General features: G+C 41.5%; 1 protein-coding gene and 1 long non-coding RNA gene across 2 annotated transcripts in view; one reads left to right on the forward strand and one right to left on the reverse strand.

Moving 5' to 3' along the window:
• Positions 1-3,766, reverse strand: part of NFIA (nuclear factor I A) — a 386,737-nt gene extending 382,971 nt beyond the window's left edge. Inside the window, exon 1 of the mRNA XM_007978527.3 lies at positions 3,375-3,766. Coding sequence (XP_007976718.1) covers positions 3,375-3,377 — 3 coding nt within the window. The 5' untranslated portion in view covers positions 3,378-3,766. The remainder of the gene's footprint in view (positions 1-3,374) is intronic.
• LOC103224710 (uncharacterized) overlaps positions 1-27,033 on the forward strand; it is a 144,168-nt gene that overhangs the window by 2,767 nt on the left and 114,368 nt on the right. The window lies entirely within an intron of this gene.

A 27,033-nucleotide genomic window follows, 5' to 3' on the forward strand; every position in this document is an offset into this window, starting at 1 on the left:
GTGTTAAGCGAGGGTGAGTGATGTGTTAAGGCCACTCACTCTCATTCAGACTTCTTTTTAAAGCAAGGAGCAGGAAATACTGTATTGGAGAAAGAGCAAAAGAGAACCTCTGAAATAATTCTGCATCTGTCTAAAGTTATTTTATGCTTGTACTTTAGTTACTTTATTGCCAAAATAAGTCCCGAATGCTCAAGAACCATTCTCTCCCCCACCCTCCCTCCTGAACATCCTTGGAAATCTCTCAAGATTATTTACTAAGGAGTGAGGAGAAATAATGATTTCAGCCTTTAATGAGAGAGTCCATTTTCCCAAACTTAACCCACTGCTTTTCCTTGGTTCCTCTCAGATTTCAGTAGGGGAGGAATGTCCTAAAAGCCAAGCTGTGTTACAGAGACAACATCCCTGGCCACGAGAACCTTTGCTGGGATCTATAACTTCAATGCGCTCCAAGTTTCCTCGATAGAAGTTTCTGGCTGACGGTCCCAACATGTAACTGAGGCACAGTGAGAAGTTATTGTTCGGAGTGTGTACTCGGGAAGCTCTCTTCCAGAGCAGATTAAAATCTTTCTTTTGGTGTATTAAAAGATAGACTTCACATCTGCCTCTTTTCAAAACGGCAAAGATTCTTACTTTTGAGTCTCAAGGAAAAAAGAAAAAGATTTTTTTTTTTTTTTAAAAAGGACTGGCACATCGCCCTGTTTTAAAAAAAAAAAAAAATGGGGGAAGTAATTTAATGCTGATATTTCTACTTTAAAAACTTCTTTTGTGCAGCAGTGGATGTGCCCGCGATTTCCAGCTTTCTGCGGTTAGCAATATTATCTTAAGTAACTTTTGGCGCCCTTCTTAAGACTTTTGGATATGGGACGATTGTTTGCGCCCTCTAGGCAAGGGCTGGATCCAAGTTCAGCACCAAAGCCCTTCACATCCGCTCCTGCTTTCTCTCCTATCTCCGCCAGCTCCCGCTCTCTCCCCCGCGGAGGGAGGGGGGGAGGCGGGGGAAACACTACAAAGCACAGTTCCAACTACAGCCTTTGGAAACAAGACTGAGAAAAATACAGTAGAAGAGTTACAGTTACAGAAAGGCTTCTGGTAACTTTCTCTCCAACAGGCATAAATTTAAACACACGCACAAAGAAACAGATGTTCCTCAAAGGGCAGACTAGGGGTAAAAAACATTTCCAACCCTCTCCCCTCTTCCCAAGTTGCAAAAGTAAATCCTTGTCCAGAGTTCACAAAGATACTAAGGCACTTGAGAGAGAGCAGGGATGGAGGAGGGAAGAAAGAAAGGATAGTAGAGAGAGCAGTGGAGGAAACGCAGGTGAAGTATGGAAACTAGTTTACTGCAATCATATAAATGACCCATTGTTAGGAAGGATAAACCCCTTATTGGAAATAACCACTCCAATCATTTATTTTGCAAGTGGTAGGAGGCTGCCTTGAAATGGGATTGTCTCTGCGCAAAGGAGGCTCCTGTCATGCTCTCTGCTATCCATATTCTTCCTGGCACAGAGCCCAGCCTTGCATTTACTGTGTTTTATTTGCAGAAACGTTACCTTGCCAGCTTTAGTGAAATCCTCTTAGATATATAAATTACGTCAATAAGGTTTCACTTATATGTACATCTCAAATAGCTCTCATTTTGGAGGTTACTTAATAGGGAGATCTTATTAATATGATTTAGATTTTAATACCCAAAGCAGTGAAGATAGAACTGGGATTCATAAGTGACAACACCGTAACTCTGTAGTTCTTACCAACACTAACTTTATTAACTGGCATTTTTCAACATTTTTTCTTCTCTGGTTTTTGACCTGCTGGTCACTTCTGTGCAGATTTTTCTTATGTGCATATAATCCTAAATTGAATCATGTTGCTGAAGTGAGTGTCCAAGTGAATTCTTACATCAAATTTCCAAGCCAGATTTGACTGGAAGGCCTAAAGCCTTGGGAAATAACTCGATGGGAATTTAATCCAAAGAAGGGAAAGAGCCCATATTATTTTCCATTCACTTCCCAACAGAATTAGGTGTCTACACTGCTCAGAGAGGAGATGGAGATATTTTAGTCAGAGGCTGCCAGTTACTGTCTCCAAGACAAGCTACTGCAGTTGGTTTCCACTGGATTTGTATCAAGCACTTGTCCAAGAGGCCAGACTCCAACTAACAGTTAGCAAGTCAGCGATCTTCCATACTCACACCCTCCATGGGGGTTGTTGTAGTAACAAGAAGAAATGTGAACTTGGCCAGTCTTAATGTTCTATTTCCTACTGACCATACACTTAAAAAGCAGAATTCAAGAACAGCCAAGAAAAAACACTCCCCTCATTTCAAGTGTGTAAGACAGCTGCTAGTCCACATGTGAAACATTTTCTCCTTTAAAACTGTTGTTTAGAGTTCAAGAAGAGAGGTTTACTTATTAATTCCAAAGTACTTGAAATGCCAAAGCTTCTAAGATAATCAGAGTAAGAAGTTTTGTAATGCTGAATACGCAATATGTTACTTCCCAAAGCTCACTACAGTCCCACAATTCAGGCAAGATTTAAGCTACACGTTTCTTAAAGTTGAACTTCACATTCCACAAGTTACCAACTTCCCGGAGCTTAAAAATAATAGCTAATGCAAAGTTAATATCTAATGCAAAGTTATTTCTCTAGCAGAATGTTTCTTTTTCCAAAAGACAAGGAAGAAGGCACACGATTCATGCAAACTCCCCCGATCAGTTTTTTTTTTTTTTTTTCTTAAACGCGAAAACTCTTTCCTATTGTACTTGCTAAATCCGGAAGCGCTTGTAGCTTTGACAGCTTGAACCACACCATCCCCTTCAGAGCTGCAGAGAACTTCAGATCTCCTCTGCCCCGCCCCCTCTGGCTATTGAGAACTATTGTACACCCAAGCTTTCTTATGATTGGATAAAGCTTTTGTCAATCTCCCATGTTGTCCCATTGATTAGAGGATCAAATCGTCAATTATTCTCCGGGTCCAGACATTTCTTTTCGGGTTAGGTTGACTGCTGAGGCCAGACGTCTTTTACAGAACAGAGCACGTACAGGATTTCCCCCCACCCCTTTCTGGAACCGAGCAAGCGCCAGGAGGAAAAAAAAATCTGTCAAGCTCAGCAATTTTTTCAAATCCCGAAAAAAAAAGAAAAAGAAAAAGAAAACCCGGTCTCTGATGCACATAGCAAAAACACCATCAGCAAAGCTACATCTTTAAAACAAAACCATCACGATAGACATTTACCCAGCAATCACTTAAGTGCATATGCGAGCTAGAGAAATTTTAGTCTTAGCCATTAAACAAAATCATTCTACCATTATTGTTTATAAAACGCATATCATATAAATGCAAAATAGAAAGTTTAAGATGTACCACGTACCATTGCAATGTAAAAAGAGTACGTGAGAAACTTTAAAATGCTCAGACGAATTGCTTCATTTGTTGTCCCCTTTTTTTTGCATTAAAAAAAAAAATATCTAAATAAACTTGGAACCGTTGAAAACCCGGAAGAGATTTTTTAAAAAGCTGTTGGCCAATTGCAGGCTTCTTGGAGAATTTTTTTTTTTTAACTCCAAATCAGAAGGCTTTTGCAATTGCAAGGCGCGCTCTCTCCCTCTCTCACTGTCTCTCTCTCGTTCGCTCGCTCTCTTTTGAAAGCGATCCAACCTGGGCTGGCTGGTTCTCAGATTCTCTCTGGTTTTGCCTTGCGTGCTTTGGATTGTACGAGACTTTGCAGAAGTTGCAATCGATTCGGCAGTCCCTCTCTCCTCTCCCTACCCCCTTGTTTATTTCCGCAATCGCTGCAATTTGCATAGTAACCACGCACGAGGCACCGGCGGCAGCCGGTGGAGGGGGCCGGGAGGGGGCAGGGAAAAGGCCTTGCCCCCTTCTCCCCTCCTCCGGTCTCCCTCCCCGCCAGTCGTCTCCTCCCCTACGGCGCGTGGCCAATAGGAGCCCCTACATTCGGCGCAAGCTCCGGTCTGGACACCGTTCTGAAGAAAAGCCCCTGTGTTACTAGGCCCGGCTCTCGGAATCGTGCTTTTGGCGCAGTACAAGTTCCCCTGCCTGCGGACCTCGCAGCCGGTACTGGGCAAACGTGAGGATAAAGTACCTTTGCCTGCGGTTGTGCGGGTTTTGCACGTTTTAATCAAGTCTGCACACCTGCTTTCTCGGTTTCTTTTTCCAGGGCCTCTCGTGAGTTATTAGGCTAGTTCATGATGGTTAGTGAGAGATTTAACCTTTATTTGCACTGGTGTAGACCAAGAGCTAAAGATCCTCTTTGGTGCATTAAATCAAGAGAGTGCAAAATGTCACAGGGAACTTGCAGTGAAATAAAGCTTCTGCTCTAGGTTAGGAAAGAAAAAGACAGTGGCTCTATTCTCTGCAGATGACTGAACATAAAATTGTTAGGTGGGCTCCCTCAAGAATAAAGCTGTTCTTTTAAGGCAGGAGATACGGTGAAATTCTAATTTAATTGCCGAGCATCTAATTTGTCAATATCCTTACAAAACCTAGGTTCCACAAAATTAAAGGAGACCCCTCCCCTTCCTACTCCCCTAAGAGAAGAGCTGAAGAGTTTTGACATTTAAAAGGGGGGTTTTAAAAGATAATTATTGGAACATTAAGTCTTTCATCTCACTGACTCACCTTATTTCATTAACCCAGACTCTTTAAGACCATGTAGTCTGGATATTTCAATGTCACCGTTTAGGTGTTTGTTTTAAACAACAAAATAGCCATTGGTGCAGAGCAAGGAAATACGACTCTGAGGGAGGGAGTATCTCTTTAAATGGAAAGCACACAACCAGGCTACTGCGCTTTTTGTTGTTGTTTTTAAAAATGTGATTGCTGGCTGGGCTCGGTGGCTCACATCGGTAATCCCAATATTTTGGGAGGCCGAGGTGGGCGGATCACGAGGTCAGGAGATCGAGACCATCCTGCTCAACATGGTGAAACCCTGTCTCTACCAAAAATACAAAAATTAGCTGGGTGTGGTGGCGCGTGCCTGTAATCCCAGCTACTCGGGAGGCTTAGGCACAAGAATAGCTTGAACCCAGCAGGCGGAGGTGGCAGTGAGCGAGATCAGGCCGCTGCACTCCAGCCTGGCGACAGAGTGAGACTCCGCCTCAAAAAAAAAAAAGAAAAAAAAAAAAATGTGTTTGCTTTGAGTCAGTTTAGGAGCATAGGACATTTTGCTGAATAACTTAGAGGAAATCGTGTGCTTACCTCACTTGATAAAAAGTATCCAGTAAGAAGTCAAGAGTAATAGGAAGCAACCTGGCAGTTGTCTGATTTTCTTAACTGTCCTTGGTGAAGGTACCTAATTAATTAATAACAGGACCTTGCATAGTTAAATTGGAGGTTAGAGAAACCTCATATTTTATATTGAATCACATTTTTTGCTTTGGTCTTGCACTCTACAACTAGTCGACTGATGCAGCCGTAGTGTGGCTGGCCTTGGCATTAGCTTTGCTGTTCTGGTCTGCCCCTCATAGATGCAGATACGCTCTTGGCTGTAGCAAGCCTGTGGCATTTAATCCTAGCTTCCTCCACTGAGCATCCATTTCCAGTTGGTGTACTACTTTCATCTAGAAATATACTTGATGGGATGTAGCGGCTTCAGTTTAAATAAAAAATAATACTTTGGGAGGCCGAGGCAGGCGGATCACCAGGTCAGGATATCAAGACCAGCCTGGCCAACATGGTGAAACCCCATCTCTACTAAAAATACAATAATAATAATAATAATTTTTTTGTAAGTAACCAAAAAAAAAAAGTTTTGGGCCTAGTTTAGCTGGTACTAGACTGTGTGACCTTGAGATGGTTACATAATACCTATAAAGCCAGACATCAACCTATTGTGAGACTGTAAGGCTGTTTTGTCAAAAGGTAAGAACCTTTGAGATGCACAAGTCGTGTCAACCTGTATTGCATTGCTCTGTAGATGCTATGGTCTGAATAATCGCCGATGCTAAGCAGTCCAGGCCTTGTAAGTAGGTGGTAACAGTGAATTTTGTGCGCATTGTCTGTAGTGCATTAACTCACTGTGATATGGTAGGTTGACACCATTTCCAAAGTGACCTTTTATATCTCCATCCAGTCAACAACAACATAGCATTGACAACAAAGTATTGGTTTTGGAGTCCAACCTAGGTTTTTTGGCTTTTTTGTTTTTTTTTTTTTTTGAGACAGAGTTTTTGATCTTGTTGCTCAGGTTGGAGTGCAGTGGTGTGATCTTGGCTCACTGCAACCTCCGTCTACTGGGTTCAAGTGATTCTCCTGCGTAGGCCTCCTGAGTAGTTGGGACTATAGGCACCAACCACCATGCCTGGCTAATTTTTGTATTTTTTAGTAGAGACTGGGTTGCACCATGTTGGGCAGGATGGTCTCGATCTCCTGACCTCGTGATCTGCCCACCTTGGCCTCCCAAAGTTCTGGGATTATAGGCGTGAGCCACCACGCCCGGCCTCAACTTAGGTTTTAATGTTGTTTCTACCATGTGTATTCTTTTTTTTTTTTTCCCCAGGCAAAACCTCTGCAAGCTTTAGATTTCTGATCTGGAAAATGGGAGATAGATAACATATGTAAATTAACTACTACATTATGTGTGCTCAATATAGGCACATTGAAGGTGCTAAGAGCTAGGGATACAGCAAAAAATGAGACATTATCCCTGCCTCTAACAAGCTTTCAATGCAATGGGGGAGATAAGACATAAAGCTAGCTAATAGTGTAATGTGATAAGCGCTATGTCCAACACTATATATATATATATATATATATATATATATATATATATGTATGTATATATAAAACAAGCAGTGGTGATAGAATGATTCATTTTATCTGGGTCATTAAGGCAGAGACAGTCATTAAGGCCTAAAAAAGAGACATTTGTGTTGGGACAGAAATATGCATTAGTCAGGTAGACAGGTGAGGGGCTGGGCATTCCTCTCCAGGAAAAAACAATTATGTCAGTGTATGCAACAGGCCAAAGAACAGGGATGTATTTGATTGTGGCTAGTTGTCCAGTTAGGATTAGCTTTTATAGTCATGTGTCACTTCATGACAGGGATACATTCTGTGAAATACGTTGTTAGGCAATTTAGTTGTTGTGAGAACATCGCAGAGTATACTTGCAGAAACCTAGATGGTATAACCTTGCACACACCTAGGCTATGTGGTATAGCTCTGGGCTACAGCTCTGTACAGCAGGTTACTCTACTGAATATTATAGGCAACTGTAACACAATGGTACCATTCCTATATCTAAACATAGAAAAGGTACAATAAAAATACAGTATTATATAATCTTATAGGACCACCATTGTATCTGCCGTCTCTCATTGACTGAAATGTCCTTAGGCGGCACTGGACTGTATTACTGTAACTAGAGATGACCTTAGAAAGGCAGGCAGAGCCAAGGTGGTGGAGAGCATTGTGAGCCCTTTGAACCTTCACTGGAGGGGCTGTATTTAACCAAGAGATATACAAAATAAGATTTACAAATTAGAAATATCATTCTAGTAGTGGAGGCAAAGAGAGTGGTTAGAAAGAAATGAGAGAAGATGCAGTCCTGAACTATGGCACCGCTGGAATGAATGAGAAAAAGAGAGAAAGGGAAGGAGGAGTAGAGTGTGAAAGAGAGGTAAGGAAACAAGGAAGACCCTCCGTTGATACTAGTTTTCAGGGACTTTAATCAACAGAGGCAATGTAGGAGTAAATTTTTCCCAGACTCTTCTCAAAATCCCATAGCCAGAAGGTGTATAATAAGGTCTGTTAGTGAAATAGGTTCTACTTACTCCACAAATTGCTGCTTCTAATATTCTTAAACCTAATATTAAATAATATTAAAATAATACCAGTAATAATAGTTCACATGGCTTAAATGTTTACACTATATCAATTCTTCCCACCTTTGTGAATTTGCATTCCAGTAACCTTGGCTCCACCATGCCACTGGAAATCAGGTGCAAATCTAATAGGCTGAATTTGGGTTGCTAACCCCATTGAGAGCCTCATGTTTCTGTGTAGGTTGGCTTTATGCCTTGAAAATAGTAGGCTCTTCCAGGAATTTTGCTTTGTTGACCCAAATAAAAACGTAATCCTCTTGCAAGACATTGATATGGAAACTAGAACGTTAGAGTTTTACAGAATTAGAAACATAATTCAAAATTGCAATATTTTTCTAATAATCAACTTAAGTTTTAATTTGTGAACTAAGTTGAATGTTGACACACAGAGATATATTTCACATTTTCTTGATTTGCCTGTATAAATCCTAGATCATTCAAATCACTTTTTAGACAAAGTAATCAACACAGGCATTCAGAGGACACACACATTGTAATATAAATGATAAACACTACAAGTGAAATTAATCTAGGAATTGATGAGGTTCCCAAATAAGCAAGTTGTGGCTGACTATGCCCTCCCCACTCCCAAATCTGTTCTTTCTCTATTCCTAGATATACAGATGAACAATTTAAAGTCAGTATTAGGCTGAGCACAGTGGCTCACACCTGTAATCCCAGCACTTCAGGAGGCCAAAGCAGGCAGATCACTTGAGGCCAGGAGTTCGGGATCAGCCTGGCCAACATGGTGAAACCCTGTCTCCACTAACAATACAAAACTTATCTTGGTGTGTTGGCACACACCTGTAGTCCCAGCTACTCTGGAGGCTAAGGCAGTAGAGTCGCTTGAGTCTGGGAGGCGGAGGTTGCAGTGAGCTGAGATCGTGTCACTGTACTCCAGTCTGGGAAAAGGAGCGGGACTCCAGCTAAAAAAAAAAAATGTCCTCAAGAGAGTTTGATCCCTCCCTACCATGTTTGAGAACCAATCCTATTAAAATAAAATCCTAATAAAATATAAAGTTAAATTTCCTAGCCTTCCTTGCAACTAGATATGACACAAGATTAAGTTCTTCTCAAAGGAATGTGAGCAGAATTGTTGACTGCAACTTCATGACACTTGCTTAAAAGAAATTTGTCCTGGGCCAGGCATAGTGGTTCATGCCTGTAACCCCAGTACTTTGGAAGGCCAAGGCAGGAGGATCACTTGAGCCCAGGAGTTCAAGACCAGTCTGGGCAACATAGTGAGACTTTGTCTCTGCAAAAAAGAAAAATAGAAAAATTAGCTGGGCATGATGCCACACATCTGTAGTCCCTGATGCTCAGAAGACTGAGGCAGGAGATTGCTTGAGCCCAGGAGATTGAGGCTGCAGTGACCTTTGATCACACTACTGCATTCCAGCCTGGGCAACAGAGTGAGACCCTGTTAAAAAAAAAAAAGAGAGAGAGAGAAAGAGGAGAAAGAAGAGAAAGAAATGAGTGATGGAGGTAAGGAGAAAAGGAAAAGGAAGGAAAGGAACGAAGGGAGAAAGGTGGTGGGGAGCAGCGGGGGGAGAGAGAGAAGAAGAGAAAGAAAGAAAGAAAAATTTGTCCTGGACTTGTGGCCCTTTCCAAAAGCAGCAATGATACTGAGATACTAACTTCAACTACAAAGACCAGGACAATTCCCTGGAAGACAAGAGAGCTACAGGATGAAAGGAACCTGCGTTCCTAAATAACCTCCTGGAGCAGAGCCGCTTCTCCAGTGTAGATTATATTTAGGCTACCGTAGTTGTGTTTTTTTAAGCTACTGTGTTTTGAGGTCTCTGATACAGCAGCCTAATCTTCTCTATAACTAATAATCAAGATCATAAAACAATCTCGTGGTGTATTTGAATTGTTTTCTCTCTGAAATCTCATGGCCTTTCTCCAATTTGGTATATAATATATCTAATTTTTTTATCAGCCTACTTTTCCAGACTTCCCTCCTGCTCAGTCTCTCTCTGCTGCCCCCTCATCCTAGCCACAATAAATGACTCAGTTTTCCCTTTTTAAATATACCATACATGTTCATCCCTCTTTTTCCTTGTTTGTATGATTCTTTTTGCCCAGAAGCCTCTGAAGTTGTCTCCATTTCCCCCATTTTCTCAAGGACCAATTTAATGCTGTTTCCCAACCCCCATAGGCGGAATTGGTTCACCTCCTCTGTGCTCTCTAACACCTTACACTCATCTAAGACCGCTCTCTTGACACTGTATATCAGTTATTTATTTGTGTGTCTGTCTACTGAGCTGTGGGCTTCTTAAAAGTACAGTTATTTTATGCATCCTTGTATGCTTATAAGCAAAGTGCCACAGTAGATCTTCAATAAATGTTTGGTAAATGAATATGTAAATGACATGAACAATGGTTACCTTTTCTAGACTTGCATTCTGATAGAAAACAAGGTCAGGAGTATGGCTAATGCAAGACAGGGCATCATCACACGGGTGGAATTGTAGTATAAGTATCAGGACATTGAATTTGCCTTTCACAGCCTTCCTCACAGGTCATCACCTTTAACCTTCCTACTGCATAAGTGGCTTAGACTTTGTCATTCCCATCACAAAAATGAAGAAACGTAGGCTCCGAAAAATATGGGGTGTTTGTTACTCAAAGTCATTCTCTTAGTGAGTAGTTACATAGAATATTTAATTCATCTAGAATTGCTCCTCAAAGCTCTAGCCATGATATCTGCCTTAGGAAAGAGTTCAGTTTTTTAAAATACAATGTTCATGGTTAGCTGGCTTTAATCATAAACAAAGGTAAGCATATGGTCCCATCCTTCTTATCTTTGACACACCACAGTAAACTGCAGAAGACCAAAAATGATGTCCAACTGAAAAATGATGTCTAACTGAAAAATGATGTCCAACTGAGCTGCTGAGGTGGCCAGCAGAAAAAATTTTGAGTAAATTGAAGGTCGCAGCTGGGTGTGGTGTCTTCTGTGATCCCAGCACTTTGGGAAGCCAAGGCAGGTGGATCACTTGAGGTCAGGTGTTTGAGACCAGCCTGGCCAACATGGCAAAACCCTGTCTCTACTAAAAATACAAAAATTAGCTGGGTGTGGTGGCAGGCACCTCTAATCCCAGCTACTCAGGAGGCTGAGACACAAGAATCGCTTGAATCCTGGAAGCGGAGGTTGCAGTGAGCAGATATCATGCCACTGCACTCCAGCCTGGGTGACAGAGCAAGACTCTGTCTTAAATAAATAAATAAATAAATAAATAAATAAATAAGCAAGACTCTGTCTTAAATAAATAAATAAATAAATAAATAAATAAAGTAAGTAAGTAAGTAAGTAAAGGTAGCAAAGTATGCGTTTATAATTCACAGAAGCAGAAAGCAGAAAGGGAACTCAGAAGTCTCCAACCACTGCATTTTACAGATGATAAAGCTGAAAATAGCACAGTAAAGTATCAAGCTCATGGCCACACAGTTGGTAAAGAATTCATCCCCAGTCCAGTGCCAGTTTCATTACATCATGCAAAGGATATTCTGCAGGAATGGAAAAGGAGTGAATAACTGTCTCTGGTATCAAAATAGAAAAGAGGTCTGAGAAAGTGAAGAAATACTGCTGGTAGATCTGATAGGAGAAGGAAAATGGTTAATTGTCTAAACTGAAAAAGCAGCTATAAAATCCAGGCTAGCACTTAAAGATGTACCCAAACATGTTTAGACAGATAAAGGATAATATTTCAGGAAAAACAAATGAGGCAGGAGTGAGGGAAGCAGTCTAGAACTGTAACATAGAGAGTAGTGACTTGAATTTTATGTATTTATTTAGAGACAGGGTCTCTCTCTGTCACCTAGGCTGGAGTGTGGTGGTACCAACGTAGCTCACTGCAGGCTCAACCTCCCTGGCTCAAGCAATCCCCCTGCCTCAGCTTCGCAAGCAGCTGGGACTACAGGCCCGCGGCACCACAGCTGGCTAATTTTTGTGTTTTTTGTAAAGTCAGGGTTTCACTATGTTGCCCAGGCTGGTCTTGAACTCCTGGGCTCAAGCAGTCATCCTGCCTCGGCCTCCCAAAGTGCTGGGATTACAGGCATGAGCCTCTGTGCCAGTATTCTTTACTCTTGGTGACCTTGGGACAGTTTAATTTCTCTGACATCCTACCCATCCCCCATCTACTGTAAAATGTAAATATTGTCAGCCCTGCTTACCTCATGTGGCTTGGTGAGGATTCAATAAAATCATGAATATAAAGCTGTTCAAAATGTGTAAGTTTCTATTGCCTCAATGCCTCTACCACTAACAGTTGTTAATAGAGGACTATATATAACAAGGAACGGGAATTTTTAGCTAGTCGTATTTATCTTGCCTATATTTTATAGGTTTTGGAGTAGAGGTGTGTACACATACATACATAAAGTCTATCAAGATAAAAATGAGGTGAAATTGAGAGTAAGATTCAAAACACGTGCAATAAGATTCTATTTACTTTGCTAGCATTGACTTAAAATTTGACTTTGAGTTTCCTAATAATTTAAAGAGGAAAAACTAAAAACTTATGAAATACACAATGTCCATATGATTATAAAATTCAAGGCCAGGGAAGGTGACTCACTATAATCACAACATTTTGAGAGACTGAGGTGAGAGGATCACTTGAACCCAAGAGTTTGAGACCAGCCTGGGCAAAAACGTGGTGAAACCTTGTCTTTACAAAAAATTAGCCAGGCATGGTGGCATGTGCTTGTAGTCCCAGCTCCCTGGGAAGCTGAGATGGGAAGAATCACCTGAGTCCAGGAGGTCAACGGTGCAATGATCGGTGATTGCACCACTGTTCTCCAGCCTGGGTGACAGAGCAAGACCTTGTCTCGAAAATAAACGAAGAAATTAGCTGGGCATGGTGGCTCGCGCCTGTGGTCCCAGCTACAAGAAAGGCTGAGCATGAGCCCAGGAGGTCCAGGGTGAAGTGAGCTGTGATTCTGTCACTGCATACCAGCCTGGGTGAGAGAGCAAAACCCTGTCTATGAAAACCCAAAAAAAAACAAAACAAAAAAAACCCCACAAAATTCAAGAAGGGTTATTTGAAAGCAACAGAGATGTTCTGAGGTCTGAAAAAATTTACCATGTAACCTGCCACTACAACCTTCACCACTGCCACACAGACCTAGGGAGTCATGAAGAGAACAGTCTTGACTGTGATGCACTGAACCATTTACTCTAGCCCTGGATGAGAGTCCAGCCAACATAAGGACAGAGAGAGTGGGAAGGATGGGAATCTTCTCAAATGACTATTTTAGGGACTCCTCAGCTGTAGTTTGAGTGCCATGGGCTAATGGAAAGGCCTAGAATTCAGCAACAAAGAAGGGACAGAACTAGTTGGCATTGACCCCTTTGCCCCTGTGGTTTTTCATACTTACTCTAATATTCCTAAGATCACATTACATGTCCCAAAAATAGTGCAGGAAAGAAGGGAGCAGAAACTGGACAATCCAGTTGGTGTGGACGCTATGGCTTCAGACTCTTCCAATCTCTTTCCTTTGGCTCTCTGGCCTCTCCTGACATCTTTCTTGCATTAGGCGACTCAAAAGGGGGTCAGCAAAGGGAGCTCTAACAAAGCAAGTTGTGGAATTGGGTTATTGCTGTTTGATACAAGTAACTGTAAGTGGATATCTTGCCTCAAAGCTCTGTTAATAGCCTAAAAACCAGGACTTCATGGTAACTGAATTACAGGAAAAAAAATGCCTTTGTGGGTCGGAATAGGAGATAAGGCAAAGTCTGACCCTGTACTGGTGGAAAATGACTGTGTGTGTGTGTGTGTGTGTGTGTAAATATATATAACATAACATTTACCATTTTTACTTTTTTTTTTAATTTGAGATGGGTTCTCTGTTGTCCAGGTTGGAGTGCAGTGGTTCAATCATAGCTCACTATAACCTCAAACTCCTGGGTTACAGTGATCCTCCTGCCTCAGCCTCTTGCATTTTAAATATATATTATATTTTATATATATACTATTATATATAATATCTATATGATATATAGATTATATATTATATATGATATATAATAGATATTATATATAATGTAATATATATTATATATTTCTAATATATAATATAATATATATAATAATATATTTTATATAAATATATTTTTTTGAGGCAGAGCCTCACTCAGTTGCCCAGGCTAGAATGCAGTGGCACAGTCTCGGCTCGCTGCAAGCTCTGCCTCCTGAGTTCACGCCATTCTCCTGCCTCAGCCACCCGAGTAGCTGGGACTGCAGGCGCCCACCACCGCACCTGGCTAATTTTTTGTATTTTTAGTAGAGACAGGGTTTCACCGTGTTAGCCAGGATGGTCTCGATCTCCTGACCTCGTGATCCACCCGCCTCAGCCTCCCAAAGTGCTGGGATTACAGGCGTGAGCCACCGCGCCCGGCCTTAAATATTTTTAAATGTACAGTTGAATGGCATTAAGTAGATTCACAAAGTTGTCCAGCCATCACCACCATCCATCCCCAGAACTTTATCATCTTCCCAAGCAGACTCTGTATCCATTAAATAATTCCTCATTTCCTACTTCTCCTAGCACCTGGCAATCACTACTCTACTTTCTGTCTCTATGAATTTGATAACTCTAGGTACCTCATGTAAATTGACTCATACAGTATTTTTCTTCCTATGACTGGCTCATTTCACTTAGCACTATGTCTTTCCTCAGGGTTCATACATGTTGTAGCTCATGCCAGAATTTTCTTCCTTTTTAAGGCAGAATGTTTCATTGAATGAACATATATATGCACATATATACATGCGTGTGTGTGTGCGTTTATGTTATAGTAAGCTATGTTTTTTATATATATATATATGAAACATTTTGGCTGGGCACAATGACTCACGCCTGTAATTCCAACACTTGGGGAGGCTGCGGCAGGTGGATCACTTGAGGTCAGGAGGTCAAGACCAGCCTGACCAACATGGCCAAACCTCATCTGTACTAAAAATACAAAAATTAGCCAGGCGTGTTGGAGTGCGCCTGTAGTCCCAGCTACTCAGGAGGCTGAGGCAGGAGAATCAGTGGAACCTGGGAGGTGGAGGTTGCAGTGAGCCAACATCACGCCACTGTACTCCAGCCTGGATGACAGAGCAAGACTCCATCTCAAACACATACACACACACACACATTTTGCTTCCAAACCTTTATGGCTGTTGTGAATAATGCTGCTATGAATATGGGTGTATAACTATCTCTGAGATCCTGCTTTCAATGATTTTGTATATATATATATACCCAGAAGTGGAACTGTTGGATCATATGGCTATTTTTAATTTTTGAGAAGGAAACAACAGTCTTAATTTATTATTGGAAAAAAATATTGAGTGAATTCTTTAATGACTTGTTGCATTTATGGAGGTGATTTCATGAGCCTCAGGAAGTTCAGATTCTAGTCCCCATACTCCCATTAGCTGTGTGGTCTTCAGAAGTCACTCGAGACCCGGCATGGTGGCTCATGCCTATAATCCCAGCATTTTGGGAAGCAGAGGTGGGTGGATCATTTGAGCCCAGGCATTTGAGACCAGCTTGGGCAACATGGCGAAACCCCCTCTCTATAAAAAACAAAACAAAAATTAACCAGGAGTGGTGGAGAGTGCCTATAGTCCCAGCTACTTGGAGGCTGAGGCTGAAGGATCGCTTGAGCCTGGAAGGCAGTCAGCTGATATCTCACCACTACATTCCAGCCTGGGTGACAGAATGGGACCCCATCTCAAAAAAATAAAATAAAATAAAATTTTAAAAAGTCACTCCAATTGTCAGGACCACTCTGGGCTTCCTCATCTGAAAAGTATCTTTGAACTAATGGATATCCAAAATCTTTAGAAATTCCATAGGTTTATAGTTCTGCATAATAGAACACTATGGTATATGGGTTCATCCATTCATTTCTTCATTTGTTTCAGGAATACTTTATGAATTCTGGAGCAGGTTTTTTCTCAACGAGCAATAAGAGTTACCCAGGGACTATAGGAATTGGGAGGAGGAAGGCTGGAGTGACAGTGGAATAAACTGGACTGAAAACTAGTGGGAGAGGAGGTATCAAGATGAGACTGAAGAGGTAAATATGAGTCAGAACATTTGGCCATAGTGATCAACTTTCAAGACTATAGACTGTATCCTGACAGCAATGGAGAGTCATTGAAAGGTGTAAAGAAGGTGGTAATAAGGTGAGTTTTTGTTTAGAAAAGTAACTCTGACAGCAGTGTAAAGATTGGATTGCAAGGTTTCAGAAACAAGCTACCTTTCATTTCTTTCCTCCACTGTCTCATTTTTTCTCCTGTATTGTAAATATGGAAAAGTTAGTCAAGATGTCCCAGAGCCTAACATGGAACAAAAGACATTTATATCTAACTTATTTCATCTTGGTAAACAATACCATACTATACTCTTTACAGTGAAAAATGTTTGGTCACTATTTTATATAAACTGTGAAACTACTCAGCTGAACTCACTGTGGTTGGCAATGTATGCACATCTTTAGGTCTTTAGTCTGCCAATTAATATTTTAGGGTTATAACATTAGAGCAATTTAGAAAAAGAGTTCTAACTGGGTGCAGTGGTTCACACCTATAATCCCAGCACTTTGGGAGGCGAAGGTGGGAGGATCACTTAAAGCCAGGAGTTTGAGACCAACCTGGGCAACAAAGTGAGACTCTCATCTTGCTTGAGCCCAGGAGGCTGAAGCTGCAGTGAGCTGTGATCAAGCCACTGCACTCCAGCCTGGGTGACAAAGTGAGACCCAGTCTCAATTTAAAAATAGGGCTGGGCACAGTGGCTCACATCTGTAATCCAACACTTTGGGAGGCTGAGGTGGGTGAATCACTTGAGGGCAAGAGTTCAAGACCAGCCTGACCAACATGGTAAAACCCCATCTCCACTAAAAATACAAACAATTAGCCAGGCATGGTGACATGCGCCTGTAATTGCAGCTACTCAGGAGGCTGAGGCAGGAGAATCACTGGAACACGGAGGTGGAGGTTGCAGTGAGCCAAGACAGTACCACTGCACTCCAGCCTGGGAGACAGAGTGAAACTCCATCCAAAAAAAAAAAAAATAAATTAAATAATAAGAAAAAAGTTCTGATGGGAGATTGTTATCCCTTTTATAACAATAAAAAATTAAATATCCCATATTAATGTAATACCTTATATTTTACAGAAAAACTTTAGAAAATATATATTTTATTAAGTGGAATTTTTTCTTAATTGGGATGCCAAAAGTCTAATTCTCACTTTAATTATTCTTTATATAAATAACATGGTATTATAAAATCATAGAATTACAGGGATACTGTTTTCCTTTTTAATATACCTATTATTTTCTTTACTCTGAAAGTTAGGAGTTGTGCTGTATCAGCAGAACTGGGTACCTATGGAAACAATGAATGATCCCTGAAGGCCATTATTTTTTATGGGCCAAGAAAAAAAAGTTGGTTTCTATCATAGATCACATGAATGCAGAAATAAGTTGTTTAGAAAAAAAGCTCTCTGGGTTTTAATATGCAAGAATAATACTTTGCTTTCCTGTAGATATTAAGATTCATTCCATCAGTAATGCCTTGTTTAGTAAAATAATGCTGGAAAGAATGGCATTTACCTTCAATAAATTTTGGCAGTTTTGGCATAATTTTTACTTTATGTTTACCAAGGAAAGAAAACAAAAATGGGAGTAAGTAGAACCAATTATAAAGAGTGCTTTAGTTTGGCGAGGATGTTTAAATGGCCAGTTTGTTGTGAGCAGGGCCAGGCTGAAAGCTGAAAAATGAAAGTTTGTTAGGTCTTTGGTATGTTTATAGTATACTGAAAAAAGAAGTACTTTTTAAAGAAAGAGGCCAAAGAATGGTGAATGTTTCTGGTTTTAACATTATCCTATTAGTTTGCTAGTCCTTGGAAGAACCATAAAATTGACAATAAATCAAGCATATTTTAATTTGTCATAAGATAGCAGATAGAAAAAAAATTCCCAACTGGTCTTCTGCCGAAGTATTTCTACTAGCCCTATCTGCTACCAAAATTTATACTTCCTATCAATTTTTTTTAATTGAACTATCAAGTTTATAAAATATTTACTGAATGCTTTTGGTGTGCCAGGTATTACACTGGGTTCTGGGCATGCAGGAAGAGTAAGGGGCAAGCTGGTCTTTATAAAAAGCAAGTGACTCTCCATGAGGGTGGATTACCTTATTTTCCATAAGGCCAGAGCATAATAGCCTTTTCTGGGTCAGTAACAACACTTGACACATGACTTTGCACCAAATAATGGGTTGCGTTCTACCTCGCTTCTTTCCTTCCAAATCCAGTTTCATAATTAGTAGGACTGTCTTTTGGAATTCTTATTTGAACATCAGATTACAGTAAATCCTATATCCTGATGTGACAGCATAATATTCAAGTAAATTCTGAAAATGTAATATGTATGATACTTGCTTCAACCCATGTTTAAAAAATAGGTATTAGTATTCAATTTAATTTCTCGAAGTCAGAATTTGAGAAGACAATTGAATTTTATGTTACCAGTAATTGAAACACTCATTACAACAAGTGCTATTTAAAACAGTTTGATTTTTTTTTTTTTTTTTTTTTTTTTTTTGAGACAGGGTCTCACTGCGTCACTCAGGCTATGCAGTAGCACAATCATGGCTCACTGCTGCCTCGACTTCCTGGGTTTAGGTGATCCTCACACCTCAGCCTCCTGAGTAACTGGAACTACAGATGAGCACTATCACACCTGGCTAACTTTTTGGGTTTTTTTGTAGAGATGGGGTTTCACCAGTTGTTCAGACTGGTCTTGAATCCCTGGGCTCAAGCAGTTCACCCACCTTGGTCTCCCAAAGTGCTGAGCTTTCAAGTGTGAGCCACTATGCCTGGCCTGATTTTTTTTTTTTTTTTTTTTTTTTTTTGAGACAGAGTTCTTGCTCTGTTGCCCAGGTTGGAGTGCAGTGGCACCACCTCAGCTCACTGCAACCTCTGCCTCCTGGGTTCAAGCGATTCTCCTGCCTTGGCCTCCCAAGTAGCTGGGATTACAGGTGGGCACCTCCCTAGTAGCTGGGATTACGGGGGCACTTCACCACGCCCAGCTAATTTTTGTATTTTTAGTAGAGACGGGGTTTTACCATGTCAGTCAGGCTGGTCAAGAACTCCTGACCTTGTGATCCGCCTGCCTTGGCCTCCCAAAATGCTGGGATTACAGCTGGGCATGAGCCACCATGCCCAGCCTGGTTTTTTTTGTTGTTGTTTTCTTGTTGTTGTTGTTTTTTTTTTTTAAGTGTAGGTCGGTGAGAGTTTTTCTTAGTAGATAATAACATTGACACAGACACCTGTTATTTCCCAAGCCAAATGTTCTTAATTGGAAAGGTATTGAAAGGCTTATAAAATGTATCCTCCCTTTTTTCATTTTCTTTTGTAAATGTAAATGTGAATGTGAATGACGCCATCCCATAGTTTTGTGTCTATATTGCTTTGACATTGTTACGTGATGACCCCAGTTGTTTCAATTTTTTCAAAGCCTTCGCTTCAATTTTTTAAAATGTAACATCGCATAATGTTACTTACTATTGTAAATTGTCTCCACGTGTATGTTAGGTACAATAGTTTGACTTTCATGGTCTATAGATAATATAATTATGTTAACTTTGATGTGTACCAACTAAAAAATCCCTCAGTTTTTTTGTTTTGTTTTTTTTTTACAATTGATAATATGAAAGTTTAACACATAAATCAGAAGTTGAAAATTAAAAAGCACTTCATTGATAGAGCAATTCCAGTATGGGAGAATCTGAAGATGTTACTATGATGTTTTATGTTACTTTAAAAATAAGAACATAACCAATTAACTAAGAAAATACCATAGTTAATGTTTATACTATTCAGATATTTATTATTGTCATTAAACGAAGTGCCCATTCACTTTAGCAAAATGGTCTACAGCAGCAGCATATTAGGAATTTTACTAAACATTTTCTACAAGAAAGCTGTTTTTGTGATTTCTTTTTTGCTTAAAAAAAAATCTATACCAAGAAAGTTCATAAAAATTAACTCTGTGGCCTGACTTTAGTCTCTATAATGGTGAATCATGGTTCTACCTAGGATATCACAGAGTTTTAATTCAGATAGAATTTAGGGAAGTATTTCATGAGTTTAGGGCCTTGCCTAATGACCAACAAAGGCTTATTTGTTAGCTTTCATATGTTCATATGTGAATTTAAACATTTTGGTATCATTTTTATAGCTATAAGTCAGAATCACATCAAACTCTGAGGTCCTGGAATGTGGGTCTTTAAGAAGAAAGCCAGTGGAAGTTTTGGTGCCTGGGAGACAGTATGAGTTTCCTTTGAGTTGGTAGGTAGACGGCCTTTCTGTGGACCTAGATGTTAACCTACTTCCATTTGTCTCTTCTGTAATGGCTGAATTAAAATATCCGACTAGGGTGGTGGCTCACACCTATAATCTCAGCATTTTGGGAGGTCGATGTGGGCGGATCACCTGAGGTCAGGAGTTCAAGACCAGCCTGGCCAACATGGTGAAATGCTGTCACTTCTAAAACTACAAAAATTAGCCGTGCGTGGTGATGGGTGCCTGTAATTCCAGCTCCTCAATAGGCTGCGGCATGGCTATAATTTCTCCTAAAAAGGAGTAATTTTTCATATCATGGACAATGCAGGCCGATTTTTATCAAGTTGAACCCAGGAATCACTTCAACCCAGGAGGTGGAAGTTGCAGTGAGCCAAGATTGCGCCATTGCACTCCAGCCTGGGTGACACAGCGAGACTCTCTCTCAAAATAAAAATAAAAATAAAAATAAATCCATCAAGTTATGGTAACATGAAAATTGTACAGTTTTACAAATAATGAGTTGTGAAACAGTACCCCAAACACAGGACCGATTAACTATGTTTTAAATGTTGGAGAAAAATGAGGTTGGTGGTGGTGAGTTCATTTGGGCTCATTTTCACTATTTTAGAAGCACATTTTTTAAAAGCTGTCTTTTGGCCAGGCACGGTGGCTTATGCCTGTAATCCAGGCACTTTGGGAGGCTGAGGTGGGCAGATCACTTGAGGTCAGGAGTTCGAGACCAGCCTGGCCAACATGGTAATACCCTGTCTCTACTAAAAGTACAAAAATTAGCCGGGCATGATGGCACATGCTTGCAATCCCAGCTACTTGGGAGGGTGAGGTAGGAGGATTGCTTGAACCCGGGAGGCAGAGGTTGCAGTGAGCTGAGATTGCACCACTGCCCTCCAGCCTGGGCAACAGAATGAGACTAGGTTAAAAAAAAAAAAAAAAAAAAAGCTATCTTTCAACTCTGTTGTAATAGCTTACTCCACTGGGTATATATTCACGTTTAACTGAGATGGATTTTCACTGCTTTGCTACATCTAGCTTTTTAATTTCTCCTGAAAAGTTTCTCCTAAAAAGGAGTATTTTTTCATATCATGGACAATGCAGGCCAACTTTATCAAGTACATTAAGGTCATCAGTTTGGCCTCTTTCCAATCTATCCCTTCTGTTCAAGGAAAATGGGGTCCTCTTGCCCCTGGTATCTGCAGGTTGGGATTTCATATAGCAATGAGGACTGCAGAACTAACAGGGAGGGATGGATCACACTCTTTCTTTCTTCTTGACAGTTACTCATTTGCAATCCGCTCTGCACTAAACCCTTTAAGGCTACGTATAAACTTTGGGAAAGTTACATCACTGTAAACAAAGATATGCTGCTTAAGTTATTATTATGCAATACTGTGTCATTACTCACACATTCACACTGCAATTATCTTCCGAATTTGACAGATACCACTGTGACTCTGTAGGCAGCTTCAAGAGAAGTAAAAACCTAGGATAAATATGTCAATGCCATCTTTACGAATGGAAACGTTTTCCCACCCCCTCAAAAAACATTCAGGTTTTGTCCTGCAAACAAAGTTGGGTAGCACGCTGACCCCCAAGTCTTTGGAATCCCACTTTTTAAATGTAAATGATGTCTGGTATGATCCATACGCTCAGCTACAGAAAATAGCAATTCAATAATACATGAAAGTAAAATTCTAGATATGTTTTTAAATAAACTCACAGGCATCAACATACTTTTCTAGAAATTAATTTGTTAATTGGCCACCTTCCTCCAAAAATTTAAAAAAAGTATCTGTAACTATTGAGTTGTGTCTGCCCCAGGTGATCTCTACTAAGTCTGGTAAAAAAATTGCCTCCTGCTGCTGTTCAGCCACTGCATGGGTTGGTGTTTAAGAAAACAAATTAAACATATGCTGGACATATATTTATTAAAAATCTGATAACTAGACAAAAAGGATCCGTTTTAAAAGAAAAAAATTGCTAACTACTGTCAGAAGAAAAAGGCGAGTGAGAACAAATGACCCGCACAAGTGCTTATGACAATTTCTCTCCTTGGGCTGTTGCAGAGCTGACAAGGTGGGGGTTGGTGAGGGAGGGAGGGACAGAGGGAAGAAACAGATTAAAAGTGTCACCTCCGGCCAGGCGCGGTGGCTCACGCCTGTAATCCCAACACTTTGGGAGGCCGAGGCGAGTGGATCACCGGAGGTCAGGAGTTCGCGACCAGCCTGACCAACGTGGTGAAACCCCTTCTCTACTAAAAATACAAAAAATTAGCTGGACGTGATGGCGGGCGCCTGTGATCTCAGCTACCTGGGAGGCTGAGGCAGGAGAATCGCTTGTACCTGGGAGGCGGAGGTTGCAGTGAGCCGAGATCGTGCCATTGCACTCCAGCCTGGGCGACAAGAGCGAAACTCAGTCTCAAAAAAAAAAAAAAGTGTCACCTCCCCATCTGCAAAGGTCTGGACTCCCGAAAGCTCAGGAAACGGTGGTGGCCATTTTCTTTTTTTTTTTTTTTTTAAGGGAATAAAGGGGAAATAAAACAGAAAAGGTGTATCTCCCTTTTTGCGCCAACAGCTCGACTCCTCTCCACAAAAAAAATATATATATATATACACATTAATATATATATATATGTTAAATCACAGGTACAAAACCCAATCCACACGCATCCTGTGAGGCTTCTGCTGTCAACTCGATTCTATCTGGCGAGTTGCACTAAAGGAGATAGGATCTTGAAAAATCAATCCGTGCTCGCGCCCCCGCGCTGCCGCCGCCGCAGCCGCCGCAGTGGCCTCAAAATTAGCGGCTCCGAGGACATTTTTGCCGCAGTGCACGTCCGCCGTAACCACCGAGCACTCGGGTGAATAATAGAAGTACAGTGTGGAGACAATCAAGTTGATTTATCACGCAAAATAATTCACTGCTTCAGTCCAGTTCTTGGTCCTGTCACTTTAAATCACAAACGCGCGCATACACAGATCATAGGCGCCCACACATGCACGGTACACGTGTGTGTGAGTGTGTGTGTGTGCACATGTGTGCGCGCGCACGTCAGAGCCAAGTGGAATGATTCCAGATTGCTTCACGTATATGAAGGGGGGGAAAGAGCCCGTCACCCCAACCCCCTACCCCAACCTTTTGCAGCCTGGACAAATGGTCTGTAATGCAGCTTGGCGCAAAATAAAGTCTGAACAAAACTAGACTGTGAGACTAGCACGTCCTAGAGTGGAATTGACTGAGGTTAACGCAGAGTCTGTAAAGACTCTACAGACTCGGATCATTTGCAGGCAAACTAAAATTCCCTTTTTTAAAAAAGAAAAAAGTCATTAATTGGGTTCCGATCTAAAATACTGCTCTTAAAATGCGCTCACATGTTGAAGACTCTGAGTTTGCAAGTTCTCGAGTAAACATCTGGCGAAGACATTCCAGGAACACATCTGAAAGGAAGAAAGGAGTAAGACAGCCCCTTCTTTATGTATCTTGGGCCAAAAAAGGGTTGCTAAAACTTTTTTTAAGTGTGCTTTTAGCCTAATACTTTTTAACAACTCTAAGGAGCAGTGTGGCTTGGGGGAAGTAGACTGAACTGAGTGAATTGGAAATACGGAGTTCTGGCTTCCTTGTAAGCTCCGGCAAGTCTTTCTTTTTCTATGTCCGCCCTCCCGCCCTCCCGCCCCCCACCCGCCCCCGCCCTTTCCTCATCTGTATAATTGGAGAGGGTAAATGATGTGGTTTCTAAAGTCTTTTTTTTGCACAGACAATCCGTGATTCTATCTAAGAGGAAATAATGATGGGGGAGGGGGTTAATGTGGAGAGAAAAAGAGGTCACATTCCTCAGGTGGCATCTGTTTGAACTGAAGGTGATGAAAGTGGTGAGTCCAGTGTGCATGATTGTCTGTATTAACAGCTGATATTGTCCTAGCTCTGCAGTACATTTAGCATATGAGTGCTCTTTGAGAATGACAATTTAATCATATATTTTCTGGGGGAGGCGAAAAAGATCATTTTCAAGGATCAGCCAAAAGGATACAGGGATTGGAACAATTTTCAATGTTGTTGTTTATTTATGATCTGTATATAAAATGCATGGAATTACTTGGATAGTTTATGGAAAGTAACTTTTCAGTGGATGAGAGTTCTTCTGTGCCAGGTTGGCTGTCTAGATGGACCAAATTAATGGGATTAATTACTTCCTGTCTACTTTTTCAGAAAACAGCTCCAAGCAGGATCACATGCAGGGATCACTGTTCAAAACCCCTCTTGCCTGTGTAGTCAGTGGTCAAGAGCACAGGTGTTGCAGCCAAACCACTAGCTAGTTTTAACAAGCACTGGCTAAGTAATAGTAGGCAAATTACTTAGTTTATTTGTGCCTCAGTTTATTAAATGTGCCTCAGTTTATTAAATGGAGATTAAAACAGATTAAAACAGCAACTAATTCATAGGGCTGTTGTCAGAATTAAATGAGTTATCATATTAAAGTGCTTAGAGCAGAGCATGGCACGTGTAGCAAACAGCTCAATGAATCTTAAAGGTTATTATTACTCCAATGTAAACACAGGGAAAGCAAGGTCAGATATAATAGGGGGATCTTTGAACTGCTCCTGGATTTCCACTAAGGCCTCTAAGCAGTTTATTTTATCTGGCTTTTATGATGTCAGTGTGAAGCAAAGAGCTCAGCAGTCTTTATTATTATTAAGAATAGGCCAGAACATTCCCTACCAACTCTGTTCCCATACATGGAATGCTTAAGCAACTATGGAGAATTCTCCACTTGACCAGATCAATGAAAATATGTAATGTTGGTTGTATATGTTAACTGCATACTTATTAATGTGTGATTATTCAGGTGGGAGGAAGCCAAGGTTTCCTTTGGAGAGAAGTTTCCAAGCCATGTTCCTGTTGCGATGCTTTCTTTCCTACACAACTTGTTACCTCAGGCCTAGTCTGTCACTGAATTATGAAGAAGTATAAACAATCCCAGGTCTTAGGTATGCTCCCTTTGTGTCATTATTAGTTTAAACTGAAAGAAGGACATCCTGAATTTCTCTTTCTCTTAAGGACCCCCAGAGTGCTCACTTGAACGAGGCTTTAGGAAGGGTCAAAGGAATGAAATGCTTAAGGGAGCAATTCTGCTAGTGTTTGCAATTTGGGATTGGAGGCAAGCTGCAGTTAAGCTTTATAGAGGAAGTAGAGATTAGGTGTTTCCAGAACAAGGTAGGCGCTGGCAGGCTGAGGTCATTGCTTGTTGGAAAGAAATGCCCCACTTCTTTCCTCCTTGCACTCTGTGAAGCCCCAGGTGCAGTAACTGTTTTACCAGGGGACGGCAGAGAGACCGCCCCGTCGAGGGCAGGCAGGCCTGGGACACCCAGTGTAGCATGGGACGCCAAGTTTAGTGGGTTGCAGCCCCCCGGGGTAAAGTTCTTCATTAGTAGAAAGCATCTTGCTGAGAGCGTCGAGAGAAAAATTCATTCATTCCAAGTGCTGGCCTAAGCGTAGGACTCCGCTTGATCAATCTTACACAATTTTCAAAATAATGAATAAAAATAGAAGAGGGTGTGCTACCTTCTGCTCCACCCGCCTGTCTCCCCTTGCACGCTTGTGGAGTCAGGGTGAGGCTTTAGCAGGCAAGAACTCCCCACCCCATCTTCTCTATCACACTCGCACACACTCCTTCGAAAGAGGCGCTGTAAGTATCAGAAGGGAAATCTAAGGTACTCATACTTCAAATAATTTCGGGAGCCCAGTGTGGGAGATCTGGAGGGTTTCATTTCTCGTCTGCAGCAACCTGGCACCCAGAAGTCGCGGGCGCTTGGCCTCGGAGCTCATCCCGAGACCTCCTGCGTTCGGGTGGGGACTCGGTGATTACTGTCCCTGGTGGCCCGCGGACATCCCCAGTTTCAGAGCTTTTAGGGGAATTTGAGAGTAAATAAATTCAATTCTGCTTTCCATCGCCACCCACCCGGACCACGGGGGTCTCCCACTGTAGGCCCCAAGAGGGACTGGAGTGAGGGCGGTTGCAGGAACCGAGCCTGAGGCTCAGGAGCTGCTCGGCAAGGTCACGACCGCGAGGCTGCTGGAGGAGACTGTGGAGCGCTGCAGCCGGGCGCCGCCCTCTGGTTCAGTGGCTGACCCCGCGCCGCGCCCCCTTCTCTGTCGCCCGCCTGGCGCATCCCAAGGGGAAGGAGGAGGCGACGCAGCAGAACCGATCCTTACTTTCATGGTGGCAGTTGAAACCCGCCGGGCTCCTGGGCGAGTTGTCCTGGATCAGATGCCCAACACAACTGAACTTTAAATAAAGGAGTTTCCTGCGCTGCCCCCTCTCCGTAACGGCGACCTGTGAGAAACCTTTGTCGCCTTCCCTTTCCGTCTTTGAGCCCCGGGAACCTAGCCCGGACGGCTTCGTTCTCCACATTAATTCGTGGTCCACCAGCTCAGCAGCCAGTCCTCTCAGCTTGTTCTGGGGTGGCTTATAATGAAGGTAGCAACTTCAATGCTTCCCCCCCTCCTTTTGGAGGGAGGATTATGTGAATTTAAAATCTCCTAGGCGTTCAAAACCAAAACCAAAACCAACCAAACAAAAACAAAACAAACATAAACCAAAAACAACAACAGCAACAAAAATACTGTCTTCACTTAAGTGGATAGCGGAGTCAATCCAAGCCTTCCTTGGGCCAGTCTTGCTCAGACAGTGGAGTTCCTGAATCTTTCAGGAAAACAGAGCCCCTTTCACCCGCTTCTGGAGGGGGACTTAATAAGACTGCAATATATTATGTTTAAAACGTTTTGCAGAAGCAAGATTTCCTAAAAACGACCTACCAGC

This window comes from Chlorocebus sabaeus, chromosome 20 (genome assembly GCF_047675955.1).
Source record: "Chlorocebus sabaeus isolate Y175 chromosome 20, mChlSab1.0.hap1, whole genome shotgun sequence".
Classification (NCBI taxonomy): Eukaryota; Metazoa; Chordata; class Mammalia; order Primates; family Cercopithecidae; genus Chlorocebus; species Chlorocebus sabaeus.